Genomic DNA, 16,741 nt, shown 5'->3' with positions numbered 1-16,741 from the left:
CCTAACACTTATTGCTTTCCGTCATACTCATCAATAACGCTTACAGGCTTTACAAACTTGCCCAGGGGTTTGTACTCTAGATGGTCCAACCCAAAAGCCTTCGGCCCACCAATTTCGATACCCTTTGGACTAGTCCAGCGATCACTCGCAGTGATACCGATCACTGAGACTAGCAGTCCGTATCGATACTCTGGCGTCCCAATGGCTTCGCCATTTTGCGCATCAATGACCGCAATGAGGTCAGGAACGATAGCGAGTACATCTTCGTTCTTCTCCTCACCAGTCTTACTCTCTTTACTATCCGGTATCCTTATCGCGGCAATGTTCTCGTTCTTGAAGGGTATTTTGATCTTGCCTTGATACTCGCTTCCAGTGCCTTCTATGATCACCTCGCCGTACACGTGGCCCATGTACAGCTTACGCTCTACACCGACAATCTTGCCTTTGAAAAGCGCGCGGCCTGTTTCGGCGCCTCCAACCGCGTCGATGATTGATTGCGCCACACTGTCAATTCTGTTCTCCTTGCGCGCACGGGCTACCTCTCTTCCTATCCTCCACGACAGCGAGATAGTGTGTTCGACAGCCCATCTTCGTGTTTCAGAGCCTGTAACGGGGGCATCGGCTGTTCCGACAGAGCTTCCCATCTGGCTCAATGCTGCTCTAATGACTTGTTCGACCTTCAGATCGCTCGTTGCAGTGGGCATATATAGCGTGTTGCCGTTTCCATCAGCCACTGCGACTGGTGCAAACACGATTTCTCGCTCACCGAACACAACTGGCGTTGTCTGCCATTTTGTAGGATATGCTCGGCCCATCCAATCGCCATCTACACATGGTATGTTCATGTTAGTCGATGCACCCAAGACGAGACCCTGTAACCCGTTCGAGCCGCCAATCTCTAAAGGTATGATATGTGTCGCGTAACCACCCTTGATGAGATCGTAGAGGTGGGTTTGAGCGTCCATCATTCTGCACAAGCATCAATAAATGCAGAGTATCATATCGATACGAAACTTACTCGTCGGCAGACAGCTTCTCGATTCCGACTGTTGGGCTGCCAGCGCCGCCGCCGCTTCCTACTCGCGCATCGTCTTTGAGGTCATCTGGACTTACGACGCGAACGCTTCCACCAGATCGAAGGATACCACGTACTCGGAGCATAGTGGAATATGGAGAACCTCCACCGCCGGTACCTAGGATGTAGCAACCGATGGTGATCCAGTCGAGATCAGTCTCTGATATCCACCACTCTCGGTTAGCCACTTTTGGCTTATACCCCATGATGTCAACTTCCGGTGTTACGTCGACCTGGTCAGCTGCATCTTCGCTCGAAGGCGCCGCGATGGCATCGCTTGCGCTCGACCTGGTCTCTATGCCATCTTCTTCCTTAGTGATATTCAGGTCTGCGAAATCCCCTGCCCTTGAGAAGTCGAAGTCTCCTGCAGCTCTGACCATAAAACGTGTTTTGTTGGCGACATATTGCAACGGAAGATCTTCCACCTCAACAATGGCGACCGTTGCCGCCGAGGCGCCTGCTTCGATAGTCTTCTGTTTAGCTTCCTCACATATCTCAGCTAGTAGCTCTTTCTGAGTCTGCTTCTCTGTTGACTTGACAGTATCGATGACAGTACTGACACGCGCCATAGCAGCACCGATAGCGTTGGCTACACCCGACCATTGAGGTTTTATCACTTTACTCGCTCCCTTCAGTTCATCTGGAGCTATCACCGCACCACCACCGACGAGCAGAACCGGGAGATCATCAGGCGATGTCTTCATCTTGTCAATGATGTTTTCAAGCATGATCTTTGTCTCAGCTTGAAATGCTTGTACGTTGTCTGCCTGCAGCTTTCCTTGCACGTTTTCCGGTTGGCCTATTGTGACATCAGGTGAAGACGCTACAACGTAGTCAGTTGCTGTAGGAACATTTCCACCGAAGACGAGCGCCTTTTCTGGTAGCTGGTACCCCACTGACTCTGGTCCTACTTGCAATCTCTCTCCAACTTTTCTCACCAAGCTACCACCTCCCAGTCCTATGCTTTTCACATCGGGGTACGAGAAATTCATTCTGACTCCAGACAGTTCCGAGTATGCGGCTTGCTGCCTGGGAAAGCCGTTCGCAAGCAATAAGCCCACATCAGTGGTCGTTCCACCGACGTCGACGACCATCACTGCTCCGCCGTTCTCCTGCCTCCCAACAAGGAAAGCAGCGCCACGCATGCTGTTCGTTGGACCAGATGAGAAAGTTCGGATAGGCAGCCGGCTTGCTGCTTCGCCACTTAGTATCGTACCATCGTTCTGAGTGATGAAGACGGGGCAGCTCAGTCCGAGTTCCTTGATTGGTGTCTGAAATGACGCTATCGTCTTTCTAGCAAAGGACAAAATCGAGGCGTTCAATATCGCGGCATTTTCGCGCTCCAAAAATCCAAGGTTAGCGACTGTCTTGCTAAGGACGATATCGACATTTTCTCCTAGTTCGCGCCTGATAATTTCGGCGGCACGCTCTTCTTGCTTCTCGACTGTATCGATCGGACTGAAGACACCATTCACTACTATGCTTTTGATTCCTTTCTCTTTGACAATGTTGCATTGCTCCACAATCTCCTGTTCTCTGATGTCGGAGATCAAACTGCCATCCACTTCTAAGCCTCCTTTGATGAGAGCGTAATGCCCGAGGATAATGTTCCGCAGAGAAGCTGGCCAGTCGACGCATGGTGGTGCGTGTTTGCTGAAAGGTCCGGAAAGACGGAGTACAGCGACTTGTGAGAGGCGTGTCCGATCACGAGTCACTACAGCGTTGACGAAATGGGTGGTTCCTATCGTCACGCTCGCAACTGAGGATGGGTCTACAGATGCAGATCTGAACATGGTGGTGATGGCGTCGGCAATGCCATGGCTTGGGTTGGTAGTGGTAGGAGCCTTGTGCCTAAATCCTGATATGAGCTCTCATCTTCAACAAAATTGTATTCCGTTTGGATGAATCTTGCGGTATGTGTTCGTTGAAGTTCGTGATGAAGGGGATAAACAAGGACACGTGTCGATGAACGTGCAAGAATCGCGTTCGTACCAAGCAACAATCCCTCTTCCATCTTCACTGGACTTTGTAGGATCGATGATGACTCCATCAGTGTTCGTCCTGTGCGTAGTGTTAGTCTTTTGACACCTGTAGCTCATTTTCGTAGTACTTGCCCGCCAACGTCAACGCCTATGCGCAGATTCTTTACTGTAGCCATGGTGACGGCAAACACATTAAACAAGAAGGTCGCGGGCCTCTGATCAAATTGTGTATTTGCTGGCCGCTATATGTTGATTATTAGATGGATCTGATAAGATTTCGTTGGTGGGGCGGATTAGGTCCGGACATCGGGTACCCGAAAGCTCCTTCCTGCTTTGCCCATCCCTAGCCCACACCCCACTTCTGGAGTCAGTTCCTGTTACGCGTCGTCTTATCATCAGTAGTTTGCCCATCGTTAATAAAGAAGTGTTTGTCTCCGAGTAGTTCTCACCAAAGCCGATTACTGCCCTTCGAGGACCAGACAGGTTAGAAGTGAGCCGTACCCCTCTTTCTAAGGTAATGAGCGCTAAGACGAAACGACTTATCGTTGTCTTCCCCAACTACACCAGTTCCTCCTGACCTTTGTAAAATCGGCTCGTATGTTCGACCATCCATCAGCATAGCCTTGTAAGCCATGTTGCCAATCATGGACTAGATGATACATACAAGCGACAGTAACATGAAGCACGAACAAGTAGAAGCAAGGAGTAATTACGATCTGATTCCAAACAACATGCTCGAGTCGGTACAGATACGTATGGGCGCAGAACAGGAGCGACGTTCTATGAACTGGGTTCCGTAGCCCCGAAGTGAATTCTGCTTTGCGATTTGAGTACGAGGAAAGTGTACCTAGGTAGCCTATGTTCACTGGAAGCGTCATTCACTCATGTCTTGACATAGTAGACAACGGAATGCACGATGAACCTTTCCGGGGTTAGGAGCTTCAAGAATTTTATCATTCCAATGAACTGGTGCAGTAATCGTGTATATGAATCATGATTTCATTTCCACTATGAAGAGTATGTCTTTGTGTCTCGGGGCGAGACGACTGTAGCGAGAGACCAATCGCAACGATGATCTGGCAATCCTAGAGATCTTTCTGCTAGAACGTATGCTGAGTATAGTCACAATTACCTAGTCATATGTTTTGAGCATACGGCTACCTGAGATCGCGACTTGAGAGAACAAGTGCCTATCGGGATTTAGCTAGCGCGACGACTAAGGCGTGGTAGATGGAAGTAGTCGGCGACGATTGCACGAGCAGCTTCCATGCTTTACCAAACAAGTAAAAAACATGGTCGCGAGCGATCGTGCTAGGCATAGTGGGCTGAGCAGCTTCGGCACCATATCGCGCAAAGCGATCCCAAGCCACTAGTGCTACAATCAACGTGTCGCTGAGGAAATTCCAGATAGGGTATACCAAGATGTTTCAAGGTTATTTTTGCTGGCGCGACTCCAGCTTGCCGGGGTTGACCGAAGATGGGATCGTGGAAGATGGAACCTGCAGAAATTGACACTAAGCCCTTTCTCGAGTAGCGCCGATGAGGCTCGGCTTAGCGACCCATGTGGCAATCGCCATCCCACGCAAAATTCACGAACCCAGGGCATATGTACACAGGCGCAGTTCTTCGTACTGGATTCATGACCTATATATCTTGCATGTAGCTGACGTTCTGATCGAAGCCTCAAGAAAGAGCAGAATGTAAGCTCAGCATTTACACCTGCATTCACTCCCACAAATGTGCCCACGCTGCCAAACGATAGGCGGTGAAAAGTTCTAGATGTCACGACTTTGCCCGAGCGTGAGGCTAAACTAAGTATCGTCAAATTGTCCCTCGCGTTCGCTTCTTTATGGGAGAACCCTGTCTCCACGTCTTCTCCAATTCTTTCCTTTCTTCTCTCCACGTTCCTTTCCCCTGTGTGCGTTCCTTGGTCTGTTCGTTCGTTAGCGAAACCCCAAATGAGTGTCAGCTTTGCAGGCAATTGTCTGCCTCCATCAAGCAGTTTACCACCTATTCGTTCGCTACTGTCGGCATCCGAAGGTCGGGTTTTCGCCGCACTCAGGAATTTGCAGGCTTTGTACTGTCCCGTACGCCTTCCAATTGCCATCACGCATCCAGCGTCGAAACGAGAGCGCACTTCCATTGCGTCACCCCCAGAACCTGTTGATTCTGGTTATGCGTCTCAAGACGAAGGCGAAGATGACGATAACGACGCCACGCCCGAAGAGGTGACAGCAGCCCTCCGCGCTGACCCGTTCGAACGTACTTTTGTCATCCAATGGCTGAACTCCCTCCTGGCGCGCTCGGAAGAGATGGACATCCACGATGAGGTGCGGGAAAGACTCGTAGATGATGCAGGCTTCGTTCTTTCAAGCCTGTTTGAATCCACTGAGGAGAAGGAAGAGGCGCTAACACGAGACTTTTCTTTCCTTACATCCACGGGAGAGTCCGTCCAGGTTACACTGAACGATGCGCCACTATCTAGTACGGACCACACAGCCGTCGGGCTTCAATCCTGGGGTGCCAGCATCGTACTCAGTAGCATGATGTGTGCAGACCCAGATCGCTTCGGATTGACCCAAGGGAGTGCTACAGACGGACAAAGGATTGTTGAGCTTGGTGCTGGCACAGGGCTCGTAAGCTTAGCGGTCGCAAAATTACTCCCTGCTATTGGTGCTGCCCCTGTGAGCATCACGGCGACTGACTATCACCCCGCTGTTCTGGAGAACTGCAACGCTAACATCGAGACCAACTTTCCTTCGAATTCATATGACACACCCCCTGTGGACACTGCCATATTAGACTGGGCACAACCTCCTGTACACATGGAATCGGTATCCAACCTCCTCATCGCATCGGATGTTGTCTACGCTCCCGAGCACGCCACCTGGCTCCGTGACTGTGCAGCCCACCTACTTGCCGAAAATGGGGCTTTCTGGCTAATGGTCACCGTACGTAAGACTGGGAAGTTTGAAGGCATTCCCGATACTGTTGAAGCTGCATTCATCCCTGAGTTGTGTCCAAAGAAAGATGATGGCTTAACGTTCAAGATACTAGAGACAGAGTTCGTAGAAAAGAGGAGGGGTATTGGACGAGGTGACGAGAGCGGATATAATCTTTACAGAATCGGATGGGCATAGATCAAGTTATAATATAGACTAGACCGCGCAAGCGCAAGAAATGGGTTAGTAAGCGCCATGGATACCAAATCTTACGATTTGGATACGTTATAGACATAGACACACTCATAATGAGGAACAACTCTTGTTTATGCACCAATTTCTTGCCCATATCTAGACAGCCAAGCGGCTCCATATCTCTTTCGCCCAACTTGATTCGCGTTACATATTTCACAGCCATCGTCCTAGCAGCAAACCCCTTGTCAATTATTTTCAAAATACCCACCAACTTTAAACCAACCGCACGAACGCTTTCATTAATCTTCATAGAAGCTCAGATTAACGGCATTAGTGATCGCGTCATGCTGGAGCTATTCTACCAAGCTCCGATGGTCAATTCCAGTAGTCACGAAGGAATCTAACTGTAGTCGTAAATCGCTAGTTCTCTCATTATCTGTTTAGGTCACTGCTTCTGTTTCAAGCTGTTTTAGTTTGATCGTTGTTTGACCGGTAACCTTCCGCCGCAGGTTTTGTGTCAAGACTTGAGCTTTCTAGAGATCTCCGTTGGGTTACAGATCAGAGATGCAAGGGCGGCATCTGTGGTACGTCACCGGTATGTTTTTGTACCCTGTAGTATGACTGAAGCAGCCCAGAATCTGAAGTCAGCTGGGGTTTCAGTGATTTGAGAGGCGGGAGAGTTCTGGCATCGATAAACTGTGACTAGATGGTTGGCGTTGACTCAAAAATATAATTCAAGAGAAGTATCGCGCACACAGGGATATGCCTAGGCGACGGCTCAACAGACAGCGAAACATCCAGGGCTCTTGTTCGATAAATAAGACGAGGTTACATCAAGCTTTGCGACTCGTGCCTTTAGGCTCTACACCTCAACTGATTCGATCTTCATGTCACCCTTCTTTCCATCACCCTTATACTGGGCTGTCGGTACAGTCGCTCTGGTTTTCCGGAACTTCCTGACTGATACGCCCTCAAGAAACAACTCATCGATCTCCTCAAGCGTTTTCCCACTGCATTCAGGAATGCAGAACCACGTGAACAGCACAGCACCCGCTGCGGTCGCGCCAAATATGAATCCAACCTTGCTTCCTAGCGCTGCATACGGCTCGTTGAGTAGGTAAGGTATGGAAAAAGAAACAGCGAATTGAATTGCAATGTTGAAGACGGAGCCAAGTGCATAAGTTGTATCGCGGAGACGCTGAGTTGGAATCTCCGCGGCCACGACATGCGAAAGAGGAGCCCAGCCGAGTTGGAAGCCAACCCCAAAGACGGTCACCATGCTTACGATAGTAGCTTTGATTGAGTAGGAAGGACTGGCGACCGTTCCGAGACCGCCCATCGTCATGAGGCCACCACATTGGATGATTGCACCAACAAACATCAGTGGTCTAACGGTATCGTATTAGTAGATAAAGGTAGCGGAGGAGATGGACCACAACTTACACTCGACCAGTCTTGTCTGTTGCGAGCTGACATATAAAGACGAATACGATGCTCACAGCAGTATTGATGGAGGTCATGGTGAAAGGATTGATGACACCTAAGCTCTTGATAAAGATGGCGCCGTAGACTGAAACGAAGTTCTGCCCAGTCAGCTGCAGGAATATGTTCACCCCTAAGACGATGAGTGTGCGCTTTAGATTAGCTGCAAGTCCTGTCAGTCTGGTTCAAAACACGAGATACCCGCGAAAAGCGACGCTGAGTAGACATCGTAATCGTTCTTGGCGGTACATACTTCCCTGGAACAGCTCAATGAATCTTCCCCTCTTGGCCGTCGCATTTAATGTGCCCTGGAATTCGCGATATTCCTGTTGAATTTCTTCCTCGGTGAACTTGCCCTGGCGCAATAGGCGCAAGTTTGCTATAGCTTCTTCAGGCCGATCCTTTTGGAGCTGCCAGCGCGGACTTTCAGGTATGTACCACACGGCGCACAACATGATGGTCGGGATGATGAATAGTATGCCAAGAGGTATGCGCCAGGATCTATCGTCGTCGATATTGCCGGTACCTCGGCATATCAGTGACGCAATGAGCTGACCGATAAGTAGTGCAGACTGATATGTACCGACGGTGGCGCCTCGTACTGGTGCTGGGACTAACTCGGACTGCGTTACAGGCACAAGAGCCAGTTCCATACCGATGTATACGTATGATACGATACGTCCGACTACCATCTGCCATTTGTTTGTTGTCGTAGTTATGCAGATGATCGCGCCTAGGATGGCCCAGAAGCACATCACCATGAAGCACTTCTTCCGTCCGATCTTCGCGCTGAGGATATTGCCCGTGACAAGACCAAATGTGAAGCCGATATAAGTGAGACTGCTCAAGAGGGATAGATAATATGTTTCGAGCTCATAGCTTTTCTTTCCTTAGTGCAAGGTCGGGAAATTGCTTGGGGAACATACGTTTGAATTTTTGCATTGAATACCCCAAACCTACGAGCAAATGGTGTCATTGCCTGTGTATTATTAAACACGCCTTGATCAAGACCAAAATTGATTTGGCTAAGAGCGATGATTCCAACAGAGTATGTGAGTCGACCATTGAAACATCGTGACATCTTCGTGAAGACGCCGTCTTTGCCATCGGTGACCTGCATATTAACAAGATAGTAAACGTCGGATTTGGGTGTAGTCGGCAACAGTCAATTAGCGTTCGAACCTGCTGAGTTCATATCGCTGTTCTGCGCAACGCTACTTATATAGTGTTTGCGAACGCTCAAGGGATATCGCGTGTGTCGTTCCTCGGCGGCAGGCGTTGGCGACAGAGTGGACTGGGATGGCATCATCGGGCCACCCGCTGTTACCCCAGGTCTCACGGTACGATCTGGGGAAAGAATTCGACGCGAACGGAAAGCCCAAATCTGTGGTCCCATCAACACGAGTCAGTAGCTATGAGAGGGTGACGGGGATGGACGGGGATGAGAAACGCGCTAGCGGATCCGAGGGTCGTCGACGGGGAAGAACGGAGATGTGCAGCTCGGTACCTCAACAGGCTAGAGCTTACAATGTCGGGGCTACGTTCACGCGCATCAAGTTCATGATGGAATCTAGGTGCAATCTTCGGATATTGATAGAGCATGTTCTTGATATCTCTTAATCTTGTGGTCGCTCATCCAGAGCACGTTTCACCACTACTCAGGTACTCTACACCGCATCAACCATGGGTTCCATGCCAGCACAGAAGCGCCCAAATTTCCTCGTTATCGTCGCAGATGATCTAGGTCTGTGTAATTCTAACGACTCTATGCACGTTATACTGACATATCCTAGGATACAGCGATATTTCGCCCTTTGGTGGTGAGATCAATACGCCCAACCTCCAAAAGATCGCGGAAACAGGAGTTCGCTTGACGAACTTCCACACTGCATCAGCATGCTCCCCGACAAGGTCAATGCTGCTGTCAGGCACCGATAATCATATTGCAGGCCTTGGGCAATTAGTGGAACACATGGCGGTCAAGCAGAACTACGAAGGAAAACCTGGCTACGAAGGCTATCTCAACTTCCGTGTTGCTGCATTGAGTGAGATTCTACAAGACGCCGGATACCGAACAATCATGAGCGGGAAGTGGTAGGTCTGACAAATGCGCCAGGCGATGACGTTGGCTCACTATGCAGGCATCTCGGCCTTACCAAGGAGACGTCTCCCTGTGCGCGCGGCTTTGACGATTCGTTCGTGTTCCTTTCCGGTTGCGGCAACCATTACAACTGGGAACCACAACTGGATAATCCCAAGGATGCTATCTTCACTCCAATGTATGCAGACAAATTTTGGATGCGTGACGACAAGCACATCAACCGAGCCGACTCGAGCGACGTTCCAGCAGACTTCTATTCAACGACTTCATTCACCGACGAACTGATAAACTATCTCAACGACCGAGAAGGCGAAGAAAAACCCTTCTTTGCTTATCTGCCTTTCACTGCGCCGCATTGGCCCTTACAAGCACCGCGCAATCTCATCGAAAAGTACAAGGGAAGGTACGCTGACGGCCCGGATGCGCTCCGCACTAAGCGGCTTCAGAGGTTGGTCGACTTAGGTATTGTCAAGCCCGATGTGAATGCTGCACCTATGCCTAGGCACGACTGGGACAATATGAGCGCAGAAGAACGCACAGAATCCGCGCGGAAGATGGAGGTGTACGCTGCTATGGTTGAATCGATCGACGAGAATATTGGTCGGGTAGTTGAACACCTTGAGAGGAACGGCGAACTAGACCACACTTTCATACTGTTCATGTCTGATAATGGTGCCGAAGGTGCAATGCTCGAGGCCCTTCCGTTGATGGGCACCGTTGGCACCGTTAACAAAATCATCGACAAGTACTACGATAACAGTCTAGAGAATATGGGTGCTAGTAACAGCTTCATTTGGTACGGCTCCGAGTGGGCATCAGCATCAATGGCGCCTTCAAGAGGATTCAAAACTTGGATAACGGAGGGTGGTATACGATGTCCATGTCTGATACGTTACCCTCCATCGCACGATGGTGATAAGTCTTTGCCTGCTGGCTCGTTTACAGACTCCTTTTGTACAGTTATGGATATCCTGCCAACTGTGCTGGATCTGGCTGGGGTCAAACCACCAGGTAGCAATTTTAGGGGTCGAGAAGTAGTCCCAGTAAGGGGTACTACATGGGTGCCGCACTTAGAGGGTGACCAACCTGGTTTCCATGACGAGACCGAGCAAATTACTGGTTGGGAGCTGTTCGGTCTTCGGGCAATTCGAAAGGGGAATTGGAAAGCTGTGAGTACCAACGAATTCGCTCACATAGGTGTACTGACTATCTTTAGCTATGGATGACGGCGCCTCGTGGCCGAGAGCAGTGGGAGTTGTATAATCTTGAGGAGGATCCAGCAGAGATACACGACTTGGCGGAAAAAGAACCGCAAAAGCTCGAGGAGATGGTCGCGCATTGGGAAACATACTATGCCGAAACTGGCATGTTCGATTATGGCCACGAATTTGGGTACGTTAAGTACTGCTAGACAGCTAGAACTAAACACGAAGAAGCCCGTTTTTTGCAAGTTGCACTGAGTCAACCCGGGTTTTAATTACACGTGATATGATTGATTGATCACTTGGAAGTGCCGCGCGCAATGTCAAGTTCATTGAGGGCCCTCAAGCTCCGGTTAAGAGGATTGAAAGAAGGCTAGAATGGCATCGATCTACCACAGAATCTCTTTACTTCTGCCACAGTTCTAAGATTGGCATGTCGGGGTATTGGTGTGATGACAAACTATAGTGTAAAGTCGCTCTAAAGTCATTCGTAATCTCCGAATATCGGCGGACTGAGCTTCCCATTTCCGCTGAGTTGAGATGGACATGACAACCAGTGACCCCCAGTCCGCGGGTGGAAGAACATCAATGTCGCTTTTGATTACGACACTTAGCAGCAAAAGTGCTGAAGTAAATGAAAGCCGGCAGACGAACCAAATTCCGCCATGACGGTGATGTTGATCATAATGAATGATGCTTTCAGCGCACAGGGCAACGAGGCCACGAGCGCAAATCGTTATTTGAGGCGACAAGGCCTGCTGAGAGGGGCGGTGAAGGACATAGTATAAGACGGGTCGGAGTACGTAACTCCGCCATGAAGAGAAGCGGCCCTTCAGGAAGAATGCAAGCTCGTTGTCAGGGTTCCCGTCGGGATCAAATTGGACTGACAGCGGAAGGTGCGAGTGCCACAGCTGGATCTGCTCTTCCGAATCTTCGCATTGGCGCACTAGCGACTCAACATGATTTAGCCAGTACCTCTCGCCCCTACGATAAAGGGTAAATATAGTGTCGGTGATTGTGCGCCGAATGGAGATTTCGGCTAGGTAAAATGCCCAGCTTCTTTCTTTAGACCTAGAATCTTGCTCGTTGAACGCGGAGGCATCATTACTTTCCTCTTCGAAGGCTGGAGGTGAGGGAAACATGGAGTCGGTTCGCGTAAAAACCTCAATGCCACTGGACCTGAACGGCAGCTCAGGAAGCAATTCGTGCTCGGCTTTGTAAACCGACCAGAAAACACGCTGCATTAGTCCATCTGACCGCACAGTGCAATCATCAGAACATGAAGTCTTTGTCTGACGCTTTAAATGCGCCTGCAAGCGTGTTGAGGCTTGTTGAATGTAAAACCACGCTTGAAGAGGATTCAGTGCATACTTCTCGTATACCGACGCGAAGAAAAGGCAGTGAATGTCCACCAAAGACCATCCGAGCAGACCAATCCGTTGCTTGGCGGCAAAGTAATATGCTTGAGCAGATACAGCATCTTCGGTCACTGAGTCGGCAGATGGATGATAACCAATATCGCCGCGTTCCCAAGGCGCAGTGTAACAAGCCAGGGCGCATGAAATTAGCTGTACAATTGGTCAGTCCGAGTTAAACCATGGCACATGATAATCCACATACGACCAGACACGAAGGGCCGTCCCAGTCCAGGCCGTACTTAGTAACATGCTTAGCGTATTCGATAAGCTGTTCCTCATCAAGCATCGGGTTTCTAGGATGTACGTGGTCCAAAAACTTATGGCAAAGTGGTAAAAATTGATCAGTCTGAAGATTCAAGCCAGAGACCGGAGCGTTCGAGAAAGTCTTGGGTGACATTGGCATGGCATCTTCAAGCACCACGGAGTTGTCACACTCTAAAACAAATGACTCGACAGCGACATCATTTGGGTCAACCACGCTGTGGAAGATAGGCCACGCCAGGACGTTCTCGCAACGCGTGTGAGTGAAGGGTGAAGCTAGATTCGCCAGTGGATCTAGTGTGGTGTTTTGCGAAGCTGCAGTGATGGGCGTAGCTGGTCGTTCTCGTGTTTGTAGTATTGAGGTACTGTATTGGGGTTCGGCTACAGGCGAAGTAGTTTCTTTTGCATCCGACAACAGGTCTCTCAGCTCATCCAGGCGTTGAAGTATTTCCTTTTCAGCAGGTGTGCTCGCGATTTCTTCGGTTGCTACGCCCCAGACGCATTGTGCTTCGTGATGTCTACAGAAGCCACAAACAGGCTTGACACCGTCACATCTCGTCTTGCGAAGTCGACAAAATTGGCAGGCGACAGGCGCGCGTTTCCGTGGTGCCAGCTTGTCAGTAGTCGCTTTACGTCGTTTTGTTGCTGTAGGCGCTGGCATGGCGATGCGGGAAAGAGCGAGGATAGAAAAATCGTCAAAATATCAGGCCATCAGAACTCTCGCAAGAGCTTGACATCTTGCAGGATGCTATCACATCTCTATGCATACAAGGATGTGGTGGTTGGCGGAATTGAAGAGGTGGGGAGAAAGGCTTAGCGCGTCCCCTGACCGTGGCGTTTGGGCAGACCTCGGGAATCGGGCATGACGCCATTGCTAGTGTCGGATACGCGTCCGCATTTCTCTTTACAGCACAGCAAAAGAGCGCCTACGCGTATACGCAACCATATTTCCCCTGACCCAGCTACGTATCTGGTCACGGGTCTTGATGTACCTATGCTGACAGTCTGTCCCTAATATGTATGGTTGGTACTTCATTGTCTTTGATGTTAAGTGTACCTACCTACGCACCTTTTAGTATGAGGCATATGTTAGTTTGAGCTCAAGGTTGACACCATGTTATTATATCACAAAGAAGCGCTAGTTGCTGCTATACAGTATGACACAACAAGACGATCAGTTGCTTTCAACCCCAGACTCAAGAATGCCGTATTCATGCCGTGTTCATGACGTGTGTTGCAGGTGCTAATAACCCTGCCTCAACCTTCATTTACAAGTAGTCCTATTTTAGGTGTCGATTCCTCTCTTCCTCTTCCTTTCCTCATTGCTCGACGAACGATCTGTAGGCTGTTTTTGTTCAGTGATTCCTGCGAGGGGAAAGACAAATGTCTCCATTGCATCACCTTCCGCATACCAAACCCCATTCACCCATCCGTAGCTGTAAAGGAAGCAACCTCGCTCCTGCCCATCCCCTTGATGTTCCAAGTCGGATGTCACGCCGACTTCCAAACTTGCCAATCGTTCCTTGTCATAAAAATTACGACCCTTGTCCCAGCTTGTGAAAACCTTCGCAAGCATAGGCTCTCCGTCGGGATTTATGTCAAGTGCATGCTCAGTCTTCCAACCATTTGGCTCCGGTTTGATGAAGATGGCAGCAGGTTCTGTATCTTGTGGCGCTGAAACTAGTCGCGCAAAGCGGAGCTCTCGTTTCTCGAGAAGAGCTTGGTAGAGTGCTAACATCATATCTAATACGTATGGTGTAGATGGCCGCACGTCCTTCGGCCGTGGTGGATGTTGATCGAGCACTAAGTGCCTGCGCATGTAATTGGCAAGCTTACTACCTGGCCACTGCTCCTCCAATCTCTGGATGACAAGGTCCAACGCTATATGTGCATTCTTATCGAGCTTTCTACCCCGAAACACGGGACCCTGACCTAAGTCCGACAAAGCGTCCCGGTCTGCTTCAGTTAAGCAAAGCGTGCTATGCTGTTTTGCTTGACCCTCCAATTGCTCATGGGGAAATAAATCGAAAAGGTAGCCTTTTGTCTCAATACCACGAGATGTGATTTTCGGAGATTTGAGACGACAGCGGTCGACAAACCTCTGCTGAAGTTTCATGTTAGGGACAATGAAAGGGTGTCGGCATGCCGTTAGATAAGACCGTAAGGTGTACCGCATCAAGTTGCTCTCGCTGGGGAGATACATTGAGTCATATTGCTCCCATGGTCTACTCGTCAAGATCTCCCCATTCATAAGTATAAGTGCAAGGAGAGCTACCGAGAGGCTGTATTTGCCTGGCTCATGTATGGTAGACCCTTCGGAAATGTTTATACGCTTGGTAAACCTCAGAGCGTTTGCGAGAATGGCAATCCTGTCCTCCTCGTTCTCCAACGACCGGGTACAAATGTCGTCCAGTACGCTGTTGGTAGTATTCAAAAAAGCTGGAGTCCTGAATTCGATATTTTGCCGTTTGATCTCACTGCCATCAGTACGACTATCGTTGCTACCACTTCGGGAGCGCAACGGATACTTGTCTTTAGGCGATATGAAGATTCTGTTCCAGATGTTATACTGCTTGAGCTTCCCTATAATATCAGTATTGGGCTGTCGCTGTCGTTCTTCAGGGCAAGCCAAGCAGAACAACGTCACGTTCTGTCGGAGATCCTTAAGATTGATCTGCAGCTCTCCAGTGATGTCCCCAAATTCGTAGTCGTAGTTTACACGGCCATGTTTAGGGTATGGTATGAGCAAGACCATCCTGTCTGAAGCCAAATGGTCTTCCTGGAAGATCCAGCCGCGTGACCAGCGAGGATCACTGAGGATACGAAGAATAAGCGTCTGTACTGCCTTTATGTTGACTTCGGGTCTTAGTTTGGGGGAATCTTTATTCTTAGGATCAATGAAGAGGCGGCCCTGAAGCGGCTTTGACAGAAGGTCGATATCCTGTTGGTGTGCAAGGTCCACGGTAAGTAACCCCACCGAGCAGTTGCTGTCACCATAGACTACATCCATGATTTGAACTCCATGCTGCTTGTCTTCTGGCCACATACGCTCGTCTCCGGGCCTTTGGTATATACACTCTTTATCGATCCATAGCTTCGATACGTTGATGCTCTGTACGAACCGAATCACCCGATCCATGTAGGAGTCAGGAAAACTACTCTTATGAGACTTCGCACCTGGTCTCTTGATCCGGTAGTCGAAAACCGGCGAGTTAGGGTCTTCGTAAAGAGCCTCGCGTTTAATTTCGGTCCACTTCCAGGAGACAGCAATATATGGAGTTTTGCCGTCATCGTCTTCGGGTTGCGTGACGGGTATTTCGCGCGAAGGGACCACTCGATCGTGCAACGGATCGCGGATCTGGGCTAAAGCGAAGCGTCGATCTTGCTTCTTCTTTTCCACCTCTAAGTTGGGCACTTTGATATATCCAAGAAGCGGAGGTTTGATACCCATTCTTCAGCTTTCTGACGATCAGCTTGGATGTGTTGGATCTCTAGCAACTGCTTGCGGAAAGCAGAGATGTCGCCATCGAAGATTTCGCCGAACGTCTTGCTAAGGTCATTTTTCATAGCGTAGGTAGGTAGAACGGAGCTCTGGAAATGAAGTTGAGCATGTGGATTGCTAGGATGAGACAAAAGGGGAAACGCGCCAAGCCGAAACGCGTAGTAGCGCGTCCTCACGTGGATTGTCTAGGTACGTCACCAGAAAAGTGCAAACATGGAATCGGGCTGTGGAGTGGAGGTACTCTGGAGAAGGCGTCTGACTGTAAAGATGAAACGATGTAGCACTGTCTATAGAGAACGTACGGTAACTCTTGATCAAGTGTGCCGGAGACATCTCGGTCTTACTTCAATGATGCAGAAGCGTTCAGGCCAGTTACATACACCACGGCACATGGCCAGTCGCTTGAACTGTTCAGATGCGTATATTTGTCGCACGAAGTATGGCACTGCGAATACTCATCGACTACCTTATGACATGCTGTCACTGCTCGTCTCAGTTAGGAATGGCTAAACTTTGTAGTAATTTTAGGCAAGAGATGCGAGTTCTGCAGGGCTGTCGATAAAGTTAGCGTCACATTCTTT

At 49.5% G+C, this 16,741-nt stretch overlaps 5 protein-coding genes across 5 annotated transcripts; 2 read left to right on the top strand and 3 right to left on the bottom strand.

Moving 5' to 3' along the window:
• Nucleotides 1-8: 8 nt before the first annotated feature.
• On the bottom strand, nucleotides 9-2,868 carry J4E82_006664 (uncharacterized protein; the record flags this gene model as incomplete). Its single annotated transcript, XM_051732920.1, has 2 exons — nucleotides 9-969; nucleotides 1,019-2,868. The coding sequence occupies 2 exons, from the start codon at nucleotides 2,866-2,868 to the stop codon at nucleotides 9-11; spliced, it is 2,811 nt and encodes a 936-aa protein (XP_051587313.1).
• Nucleotides 2,869-5,015: 2,147 nt separating this feature from the next.
• On the top strand, nucleotides 5,016-6,197 carry J4E82_006663 (uncharacterized protein; the record flags this gene model as incomplete). Its single annotated transcript, XM_051732919.1, has 1 exon — nucleotides 5,016-6,197. The coding sequence occupies one exon, from the start codon at nucleotides 5,016-5,018 to the stop codon at nucleotides 6,195-6,197; it is 1,182 nt and encodes a 393-aa protein (XP_051587312.1).
• Nucleotides 6,198-7,056: 859 nt separating this feature from the next.
• On the bottom strand, nucleotides 7,057-8,368 carry J4E82_006662 (uncharacterized protein; the record flags this gene model as incomplete). Its single annotated transcript, XM_051732918.1, has 3 exons — nucleotides 7,057-7,582; nucleotides 7,638-7,839; nucleotides 7,930-8,368. 3 exons carry the CDS (start codon nucleotides 8,366-8,368, stop codon nucleotides 7,057-7,059), a joined length of 1,167 nt encoding a protein of 388 aa, XP_051587311.1.
• Nucleotides 8,369-9,359: 991 nt separating this feature from the next.
• J4E82_006661 (uncharacterized protein) lies at nucleotides 9,360-11,188 on the top strand (the record flags this gene model as incomplete). The annotated part of the gene is made up of 4 exons (XM_051732917.1): nucleotides 9,360-9,420; nucleotides 9,470-9,770; nucleotides 9,818-10,946; nucleotides 10,994-11,188. The coding sequence occupies 4 exons, from the start codon at nucleotides 9,360-9,362 to the stop codon at nucleotides 11,186-11,188; spliced, it is 1,686 nt and encodes a 561-aa protein (XP_051587310.1).
• Nucleotides 11,189-13,943: 2,755 nt separating this feature from the next.
• Nucleotides 13,944-16,109, bottom strand: J4E82_006660 (uncharacterized protein; the record flags this gene model as incomplete). The annotated part of the gene is made up of 1 exon (XM_051732916.1): nucleotides 13,944-16,109. The coding sequence occupies one exon, from the start codon at nucleotides 16,107-16,109 to the stop codon at nucleotides 13,944-13,946; it is 2,166 nt and encodes a 721-aa protein (XP_051587309.1).
• Nucleotides 16,110-16,741: the final 632 nt, after the last annotated feature.

Source organism: Alternaria postmessia (assembly GCF_024291825.1).
Source record: "Alternaria postmessia strain BMP 2775 chromosome Unknown scaffold_40, whole genome shotgun sequence".
Classification (NCBI taxonomy): Eukaryota; Fungi; Ascomycota; class Dothideomycetes; order Pleosporales; family Pleosporaceae; genus Alternaria; species Alternaria postmessia.
Note: the sequence above shows the minus strand (reverse complement) of the source record. Positions and strands in the feature narration are given on the sequence as shown.